Genomic DNA, 10596 nt, shown 5'->3' on the forward strand with positions numbered 1-10596 from the left:
GAACTCAGCCTCAAGCCTAAAATTGGAATCAAGCTCAAACCTAAAAATTTTAATCGAATTTGAACTCGAGTTCAAGCCGGGTTCGAACTCCAATTTACATTTAAAACAACAACAAAAAAAAATATTGTAATGTACTTAATACCATTGAACTGCAAGTTATCATAGAGGAATCCAAAACTTTGCAATGGAGTATACCAATGTAAAATAACTAATTGAATAGACCTAAAAGAAAGATCAAATGCCTCCATCAATAATGTTTATTTCATTAGAAAATAACAACATTAGATATTAAGAGACCCAAAAGGGATGAACGATCAATCATCTTTGAGGTTTAAGGTAAATAAAAATAACTATCAACCAACTAAAAAGGGAATTGACGAGAACAATTAGAGTAGAGGGTATTTTCATAAAAAAATCTATGATAATGAGTCGACTCACGAACTAACAAGCCGAGCTTGGAAAATCTCAAGTTTGGCTTGTTATACTTAACAAGCCTTATTTTAAGTTTGAGCTCAAGCCAAGCTTGAACGATTAGAAAGACGGTTTGGCTTGGTGCCACCCTTAGGATCTATGACAAAAACCCAAACCCAAAATCAGAGTCTAGAGAGATCCTAAATTCGAAGAGTATCAATGTTTCTCTTCCCATCAGGACCCTTGGTGTACCATGCAGATACATAATCTCCATAGATTACTTCCCTATATTTTGCTGGTGAGCAGTGTGTAACAAGCTGAGCTGCTGGAGATATCTTTGTGGTCTTTGAGGGATCATAGAAGGTTGCAACAGAAAGCCGTGGTTGACTGCCATTGACCACTGCACGATGCACGCAACTCCTACATTCTCCATTGCTCATGATCTACAGAAAATTGTGGCTAACTATTAAGAAATGCTTTTTGCAGGGGAACAAACAGACGAAGAGAAATGATTCCAGGTCAATATATTCACGTATCATGGATGAGTAGTTCTTTGATTGCTTTCCCTTCATAATGGAAATCGATGTATCAGACACAAACAATGCAAAAGAGTACAATAATGGTAATGAACTACACAACTACTAACTAATATACAGGTGCATAGAAACAGAAGAAGAGAGTGCAGATCATCATCATATGGATCAATGATTAACATCTGTTGAGATAGATAAACTGAAAAATTCTACTGCAAGCTTTTGTAATTTTTTCACACACCTAAACCTTGAAGGCTATAAATTTGACAGACATTTGCTACCAGGAATGCTACTTAACGTCAAACCACAAATATAGCTTTAAAAGAGAACTCACCGAGTTGTGTATTCAATTTAGCCTAAAAAAAGACAACTCATTCTGCTGAACTCCCATGCCAGAAAAAGAGAATCAATTGGCAGCCCAAATGCCTTTATGTAAAGCATGCTCCCAAGCTTTTCCATGAACAACAAAAAGGTTTTTAGGCAAACATTGGACCATGCTGGAAGAAAAATATTCACAAGGTCTTGCGGCTCCAATCATAAAAGTGGGAGAAATGCCCACAATACCAAAATTAATGCAGTAGCATTTGCAAGGTCATTGACAATTTATAACTAGACTAGTGCAAACCTTGGGACTCAGACCTGTTTGCCTAGAACTTGATACTTGATTCATACATATTAAGAAAAGATCAAATCTTACCAGTCTAAGTTCCTAACTAGCCGTACCATTATCGATTGCACAGGTTTAATTAGTAAAGACCAAGGAAGACAAAATTCATGTGGGGGCGAGGAGAGGGGAGGGGAGCAAAAAGAAACATGTTAGAGCAATATACATGAACAGCAACACAAGGAACACCACAGGTGGAATCATCACAAACTAAAAAGTAAATTAAGAATAGAGTGAGTAAGATATAAGAATTTACCTCAGTTTGGTCAGCTATAATAACAACGATAGCCTTAGGAAGGGGCTGCACAAGCACCCAGCCATCGTCCTTCAGAACTTCTAGGCCACCAACTGCGTCCTGTATCAGCAGCGTGACCGCACCCATGTCAGAATGGGATTGAAGTCCGAGCGCGAGGTCTGGCTGTGGACAAGGTGGATAAAAGCTTATGGTTATGTTCTGATGAGCTTCTCCAACTGCGTCTTCAATATAAGACGGTGGCAGGGAGAGGTCCTCAGAGATAAATTGAAGTAGTTTCCGTGCAAGCTTCTTCATATGATTGCTATACTCCACAACAACTTCTCTGCAAAATAAGTACTAATTCATTGTTTGGATCTAAAAAATAAGCTGTGAATTGTGTTTATGACACTATTTTTGTAAGGAAAACTTTACGAGAAGATCAAACCATATTACGTTGACAATACCGATGCCACTCAATCGCTTTGATTAAAAGTATCGAGAAAGCTCGAAATTTCAATTTTTAGGAAATAAATACCAATAAATTAAACATTTTTATCCCAATAAATTCACATTCGAATTCTAACAAAGAGATGACAAACTAACCGGTAGTACGGAGGAAAGTCTGGCCACTTCCCCGGATTCCGTCTCGTTTCCGGCAACGTATGGTGATCGAAGTAATCTCTCCAATCAAGGACTCCATCATCCTTCGCGAGCATTCGGCTTCCATAACCCTCTGAAGCCGCCGAATTGGGATCGCAAACATATTTCATCTTATCTTCCATTGGAGCATCAAAGAAAGACCGCCCAGCGCTCCTTATATCATCCAGCAATCGTTCTGGGATACCATGGTTTATGACCTGAAAAGCGCCCCAATCCTGGCATGCCCGTCCAATACTCTGACGAACGTCATCGAAGCGGGTCTGATCGAACTGGAAGAGGTCGATAACCGGCACGCTGGCGTCTGACGTTTGCCGGCAGGATCCAGGGCGTGTTTCTGGTGGCTGGATATACTGAGAAGGAAGGTCGGAGAGCCCACACTCGAGAAGGCTTTGGACCCTTTGAGGCGGACCGGAGACCGACATCACAAGAACCTTCGAGTGATCGGATGGCTCTAGGAGCGTTAGTTACAGAAAAGAGCAACAATAGCTACGTCAAACGAGGGGAAAGGGAGAAGGGGATACGGGAGGGATGACGGAGAATTACGAGTGGAAACGGAGGATATGGTGGGGTCAGTGTTAGTCACAGTGAAAAGCCAATCCCTTGTATCGTGGACGTCAAGTTTACCGGAAAATACTTTCCTCCGTGTCCAAAATAAAAAATGTAACGTAAAAAAGATAATATATCTAAATAGATAATTAACTAAAAAAATGGTTACTAACCTAATAAATGCATTATGTATTATATAATAATAAAATAAGAATATATAATTTTTTAAGTCATTTAATTTAATTTTAACCTAAAATGTTTTTAAAAAAATAAACGCATCGCTTCTTCTTATTGGAAAAGGCAAGCAGACACAGGAGTCTTTCCGTCTGCCTCCGTGATCTGTCAACGGAGTCACTAATCGGAGTCGCTCCTGAGAGACATGCAGCGTGTTCAACTTCCATTGTTTACTAACGAGTAAGAGTAATTCACATAATCCCATTCGGCTGTTTCATTTCTAATTAAGCTTAGATGATAGAAGTGTAGATTAGTCCATTCGTCCGTTTTGAATTTTTCATACTTAAAATTGCCCTGCGCAGCGCAGCCAGAAGCAGACGACGTCATCTCCACCATCTAAAGAGAATTATCTCAAAATATTAGGATCGATAGCTCAAGGAGTAATTCAGCTGCATTGCCCTTTCACTGGAGAAATCCAAAGATACGTTCCACTCCTAACTGGCACTTGCTTTAATGCATAAATTTAACCTTGCAAGAACAAAGGAGTCGAACGTTTCAACTTCGTTAGGCTCTAGGCATCCACCTTTGTAAGTTGGAAGAGATTGTCACATTTACAAATTGTAAACTGGAAACTCCAAGAGAACGTTTGAAACTTTCTTCTACATTCCCACAATAATGTTATCATCTAGAAAAAGAGTTTCCACGAAATCAGACCACCAGCAGTGGGCAACAGCTGCAAAGTCTGTTTACACCACTATGATACACCAAGTATACTACCTCTGAAGCTTTGGGCAGCATTATCATACTTCCTCTCAAGAATGACGCTTAAACCACTTGTGTCATGTATCCTGAAACAACTCCAAAGGTATTGTTGAAGGGCAGTATTTCTTCGCCACAAACTTGTACTGGTCACACATACAGTTAGAAGTTAAACAATAGCAAAAGGATATTTAAGATTATAAATAAAAAATTAAAAAAAGGGCTTTAATGGGGGTTTGACTACCTTATGTTGGCTGTACTTCTCTCTAATGGCAGGTAGGTTGCTACCGTGGCTGTTACAGAAGAGCCGGTGCAAAGCCTTCACACATTCACGTAGCTCAGAAGACTTATATAGAGTATAATGTCGCAAAGTTGCATTCTGCACATCAGATTTCAAAATGTGAGAACACATTCAAATGTTTTTTTCTGCATTGTGATTGAAACTCAATTCTTGATATATGATAGGCTCAGCTCAAAACGGTTGAGAGAGGCTTGAAATTATTATGCATCAAAGTAGAGAAATGACATTCCAGATAAAATATTAGCTATAGAGAAACAACTGTGTTGGAACTCATCATACCCATGGCCTCATGGAAGGAAGCAATATAAAATTTGCCAAGAAAATTGCACTGGCAGCTATAAGGGACGGCTTATAACAAAGCATTTCATACTCAAGGAGTGATAGCTCTGCAAGATAGCTAGTCAGGAACTCAAGCTGCAACGTTGGGACCTGCAAGCCATGTACTACTTGAATTAAAAAAAATGCATTCTGCAATTCATCATTTTGGAAGGAGAATACCAAAAATGTACCACAGAATTAACCAGTGGTACCTCATTGCATCCTTGAGCAGCTCGAAGAAATCGTCTTTTGGTTTAAAAAGGAGCAGAAACCAAAAATAAAAATTAGCACAAATATATCATTTCAAAATGGCAACCTTCAAATAACAAAGTGGAATGTTACCTAAGAAAGCACTTAGCAGTTGGAGTTGTCATCTCAAACTTCAAATACCTCAAAACTTCAGCTTCCATTTGCAATACCTGTGTCATTAAGGCAGTTAATTGGTAACGAAAGAAATAATGATTTATACAATACAGATGTAAAAGATTTAAAAATGATAGTAATACAATGAAGCAGACCTCATCTCTGAAGTAAGTATTATCTGTAATATAGCAGAACTCTTCCACTTGTGGTGCACAGATCTCCTCATACTTGCTGAGAAAATTAATAGAAACACAATTTTTCTCTTACTAAGTCATCATTGAGAATAAACCAAATAATAAGTGCATTCAAATACGAGTTCTTACGCAGCTATCAACATGCAAGCAACACCAAGCAACTGTAGCCGTTGTCTGTTCATTGCATTACCAGAGAGGTATCTGTCAATGTAGTTAATAGTCAAATATAATGTGTCAGGAACAAGCCTGTACTCTTCTGCAACCTGCACATAAATGAGCTCAAACCTTCAGTCTTACAAACAAAGAATCTCCAATATTTAAAAAAAAATCCAAGACTATTTGTGAAGTAGCTTTACCTCAACCAGCCAATCTATCAGAATCGATCGCATGCTTGCATTAATATCCTTTTGCACTTGCTCCATGAAATCTGTAGAGGGCCTTTTCTTTGTCTGTCCAAGCCCCACAGTATACAGACTTAGTTGGGAAAAGCTAAAGCAGAGTATGATCTAAATGAAGGAAACCAAAACATGGATAAAGTAAAATTCTCAGAACCCCATGAAGTAAAAATGAAGTTTAGATGCTTCAAGGAGGATCTTGACACTAACAAATGCATTTCTTTTTAAAACTACAGCATACTGAAGAAAGTGCTCCCATTCATGAAACCTACAATGACAATCTAAATAGGAAACTGCAGATATATCTAATCTTCATTGTTAGATTTTTGGGTTGAGCCCGGTTCAATCCCAAATGACTAGTTACTTAGGAGGCATATTGATCAACTTTATAACCCATTAACTTTCTTCACATTTTTTAATGTGAACCTTTTCCCCCTCACATCCAAGCTTACGCGTAACAAACCTAAAACTTGGGCACAAATCCTCTAATGAGGCACACAAACTCCTACCTTATGGAGCCTAAAAAACACACATAACTTGGGGCTGCACTGATACCATGTTACATCTTTGAGTTATGCCCGGTTCCATTCCAAAAACGATTAGCCACTTAGGAGGCCTATTGATCAACTTTATAACCCATTAACTTTTCTTCCCATTTTTCAATGTGGGACTTTTCCCACTCAACATCCATTTTATGAGTATCCTCACATCAAAAGGTTCATCGCAGGACACTCCACCACCAATTTCAAGTTTGACAAGGATAATGACTCCTCTGTATATATTTACAAGTCCACCCATTACAAAAATAGAAACATATTTCTTGAGTAATTTGGTATCCCTCTTTCTATAGAAGTGAACTAAAATAAGACAAGTTAATAATCATTTCTTCATCTAGTACAAGTATTAGAGGCCTTTCAAGACTCGAACCAAAAGTCTTGGCTAAGAGATGAAGAGACTAGCGTGAACTAATTTCCAAATTTTCCAAATAAATGAACTATACAAACACGACAAGCTCATTTGTTGATGATAACGTTACTGGAATTTTTGTGTGGACAAAAAGTGAAAAGATAACTAAATAGATAAAATAGTAACAGTCAAATCTAGTATACAACGAAAATGAAGATGCACAACCAGTAAAAAATTACTTTAAGGACAAGAAAAAAATAATTTTTTTAGCCAAAATTTGCACAAGAATCAATATATTAAACTTGAGATGCTGGAAACCAAAAAATCACCTCAGCTTCACGCAGGTGCTTGTATATATCACCAGCAAATGATGCACATTGCTGTGGGTTCTGGTGATTGTCATCAATATCTACAACAATGTTTTTTCCTTCTGCTTGCTTTACGATATCTTTCTTCCAGATTTCTGCTACAAATACAGAGTATCTTTCTCTCACATATAGAAACATAAAAGAAAAACCCAAAATGAAATTCAAGAGGATTGAACTACAAAGATTGCATGGGCAAGAATCTGAGACCTTCGTTTACATCAATGGCCTCAGATATGTGGAGAGTGTTACAAGTTCTCCTTTCTAAACTGGCAACAATGGAAGAATCACCATTGTCTATGTACTCAACATCTGGGCTCTTTAAAGAGTCACAAGTTGACATAGTCTCATCCATGGAAACTGAAGCACAATCTGATCGACTGGGCGATAGAGCTGCGCTGCAAGATTGAAGAATGGGAACAACAGCAGGTTTGGGCTCATCATTTCTCACAATGGAAGAATTTTTAGAAGAAACTGCTGTGATTTGCTTCACAGAAATTGACGGATGCAAATTGTTCTGTTGCAAGCTAGAATAGCTAGAATGCAACGAAGCATTCTGCTTCACCTTGGACAGTGAAGACGTGACTTGCACCTTCAAGAATAACGAAGCATTAAAATCTTTCTTGGAGTGGTTTAGGAATTTAAAAGTAGCAAAAAAATAGCAACAACTAAAAGACAAACAATATAAGCATAAATAAAATTACTTTTGATGGATTATGAACTAGAATTATGCCGAGTATTGGAGCAACCAAACCACAAATGAAAGAATGGACCAGTAAAAAACAACCCGAAGACATGTCATGCACACAAGCAAAACCATAGGATTTTATCACGTGCCTTTATTTACATGGCGATAACATGTCATGAACACAGGAAACGTCAAAGACAGGCTATTAGTCTTCTTCCAAGAAAAACAACTACTAAATAATAAACTTTATATATGAGCGTATCTTAGTATAATCTTCAAGAAACCGGGAAATAAATAGCGTTTCAATTACATAAGCATTTTTAAATTACGAAGTATCAAGAATATAATGCGCAAAAAAATATATATACACATAAATCCTCTGTGAAATTAGATAGAAAATGAAGCTACTACATATAAAAATCAAAAGGAATGCTGGGCAAAATAAAAAGAACAGAATGCGATACATGGGTTTTGCCACCGAAGATGAACCCTTAAAGTTTTATTTTTATGATCTGAAGAGGACAATAAACCAAATAACAGCTATCAAGGAAATATAGAAGAAAGTAACGCACACACAAAAAAATATGTAGAATCAAATCCATAAAACCGTAATCACCATTACAAGTTTGGAAGAAACCCCAGACGAACCCAGTAAGCTGCAAAACATGTATGTCATAAAAGAATTTCTGCATTGACATGCTCACGAGGAAAAGAGTACCAACAGTTGAAGAAATAACATCATAACGTATCCACGACATACACCGTACTGCGAATAACTCCAAAGGGACCCAGATAAAAAAACAAAGAGTCATGGCATTTTGAAGTATAACTCGCTTTTACCTGTTTCCCTGCCGTCCTAATGACATTCCGGCCAACATTTGTGTGGTTCGTCAAGTTAGCGAGAGCCGGGCGCTTCTTTGGCTGCTGTACAGGATTCACTGCAGCCTTTCCGGCGTTCTCAGACGACGGCCTCTTCACGGAAGAAGAAGAAGAAGAAATGGACGCACGACGGGTCTGGCTCGCCATTTCTTTCAAAAAGAACTTAAACCTAAACCAACGGTCGCCCTGCTCGAGCTTCGCTGACAAAAAGATCGAAAAAAACGACGCCAGAAAAAGAAAAAACGGAAGAGGAATTAAACCATGAACGAATATTAGAAGGAGGAAGGAGGAAGAGGCAACCGGACTTGTTTCGATTTCGGACAAACGACGAAGATGAGGGAGGAGATCGAACGAAATGAAACGAGAGGAGCAGAGAGGCGGTGTCTCCTTTTGTTCTTGCTTTCGAAGGGTGGAGAGATCCAATTTGAATTGGCGATGTAGTTGAGGAAATCGTCACCGCCCGTTGCCTCGATCAAGATTTCCGTGCAGAGGAGCGTGGGGTTCGAATTTCCCCTCGGCGTTTTTGAATTCAAACTGCGAGTGTAGAGGAGCGGTCAAGTTATTTATTTAAAGTATCAAACCGTTTAGAAAGCGACATGTGAATTATTAATATCTAATTAATCAGTAGCACTTATTAATTCAGATTTTTAGGGGATTCCAGCGGGTAATGATGCTGTTTAGTTCTCGTCTTAGTTTGGGCTCAATAAAAAGCCTGGGGTACTCTCTCGAGGCACGGTTGCTTTATCCGAAAAGTACGTGATGATGACACGGTAGGTCCTCACTGCGAGATTGCAGCTTAGTTCCTTTGGGCCCACAGTCTCTCGTCGGCGAGGATTCCAAATTTTCTGCTCCTGGAATCGTCGCCGACGAGAGACTGAGTGAGTCCAACGGAAGACAACTCGAGAGGAAGGTCGACCTGCCATTTGCTTTCTCTTATGGGAAGAAGATTCGGTGAAGATCGAAACTCCTGCTGAGATCGCCATCATGAACGGAAAGATGGGAGGAGAGTGGAGGGAAAACCGGATGAAGATTTTAGCGGTATTTAAAGTAGTAGTTAAACTGGGATACGGAGAGTAGGAAAACCAACTGTAAAGTCTTTATTTTCGACACAGAAAATCAATAGATAAGAGTAAGAAGTAAGAACGAATAGAAAGTGAAGATTAATAAAGATCGAAACCTCTTATTTGCTTCCATAGACTTCAACCCAAGTAGGTTTTTTCTTTTATTTTTGCTTCAATTCTGTTTCTGCTTCGGTATATTATTGCGTATTCGTGATATTTTCCAGTGCCAAACATGGTATGGCGAAGCGGTGTTGTAAGTTCTATAAAAGGAGACTGTAAATTATTATATATGGAAGGAAAAACAAAGGGAGAGCGAGAGAGAGAGAGTAAATGTTCCATATCAAAGGTACGTCTAATTCCCTGCTTTGATTCCTTCATGGAAACTAATCATTGCTTTTTCTTCAATCCTTCCTTATCGATCTGAGAACTAAGATTTCAGAAATATTTCTGTCAAATTTCCCACTATATCAATTCGAGCAGGAAATCTTGAAAAGCAGATAATGTCATTAAACAGTTCCTGACACTGAAAATTTTCGAATTGCAGGGTCTCTGGAGGAGACCCTGCAATCTAAAATTGAAATTCACGTTGAATTCTGTTTAACTCGATTCGATTCCCATGAGCTAGAACTGCAAAAGGTTATATTCAGTCACCGAAAAAGCTAAATTGTTTTCCATGAATCCTTTTGGAATTTTACGACTTGGGCTTCTCTCTTTTTCTCCATAAGTTAAATCCATGGGATCCTGAAAATCAATAATTCCATTTCAAATTATAGTTCTTCGAAACATGATCCAAATCCGATATCCACTCCTAACTCTCATGTATTGATAGGACAAGCATATTTGTTTAATGAACCAACCCACTTAAAGGTTTCTCATTTACCCCCACAGGTGAGAGTTGGTTGCACATGAAAAAACCAAGTAGGGTTGAGAGAATTAAATTATAGTGTTAAAAGAAACCCATGTGTAGGTGTTGCATGCTTAGTAAATAAGGATGATTGTCATATGATTAGTCCTACTACAATAAACACATTTTCTTCAAAACCTGATCCAAATCCGATACTTGTCCACTCCTAACTCTCATGTATTGATAGGACACGCATATCTGTTTAATGAACCAACCCACTTAAAGGTTTCTCATTTACCC

General features: G+C 38.4%; 2 protein-coding genes across 3 annotated transcripts; both read right to left on the reverse strand.

The window, feature by feature from the left end:
- Positions 1 to 254: 254 nt before the first annotated feature.
- Positions 255 to 2998, reverse strand: LOC137955586 (jasmonate-induced oxygenase 4). Its single transcript, XM_068802599.1, has 3 exons — positions 2447 to 2998; positions 1865 to 2186; positions 255 to 854 (listed from the first exon to the last, which is right to left on the reverse strand). The coding sequence occupies exons 1-3, from the start codon at positions 2923 to 2925 to the stop codon at positions 612 to 614; spliced, it is 1044 nt and encodes a 347-aa protein (XP_068658700.1). The 5' UTR covers positions 2926 to 2998; the 3' UTR covers positions 255 to 611.
- A 767-nt stretch (positions 2999 to 3765) lies between these two features.
- Positions 3766 to 8911, reverse strand: LOC137936645 (cyclin-A1-4). 2 transcript variants are annotated; one of them, XM_068781571.1, is made up of 11 exons: positions 8353 to 8911; positions 7035 to 7416; positions 6789 to 6922; positions 5515 to 5607; positions 5288 to 5421; positions 5120 to 5195; positions 4944 to 5020; positions 4814 to 4847; positions 4563 to 4712; positions 4227 to 4361; positions 3766 to 4128 (listed from the first exon to the last, which is right to left on the reverse strand). In XM_068781571.1, the coding sequence occupies exons 1-11, from the start codon at positions 8536 to 8538 to the stop codon at positions 4063 to 4065; spliced, it is 1467 nt and encodes a 488-aa protein (XP_068637672.1). In that variant the 5' UTR covers positions 8539 to 8911; the 3' UTR covers positions 3766 to 4062. The 2 variants fall into 2 exon arrangements, with proteins under 2 accessions (XP_068637672.1, XP_068637589.1); XM_068781488.1 differs by having other exon boundaries at positions 6789 to 6925.
- Positions 8912 to 10596: the final 1685 nt, after the last annotated feature.

Source organism: Aristolochia californica, unplaced genomic scaffold, assembly GCF_029961685.1.
Source record: "Aristolochia californica isolate CCGP_79_NKW_82.1479 unplaced genomic scaffold, dmAriCali1.0.hap1 SCAF_1, whole genome shotgun sequence".
Taxonomy (NCBI): domain Eukaryota; kingdom Viridiplantae; phylum Streptophyta; class Magnoliopsida; order Piperales; family Aristolochiaceae; genus Aristolochia; species Aristolochia californica.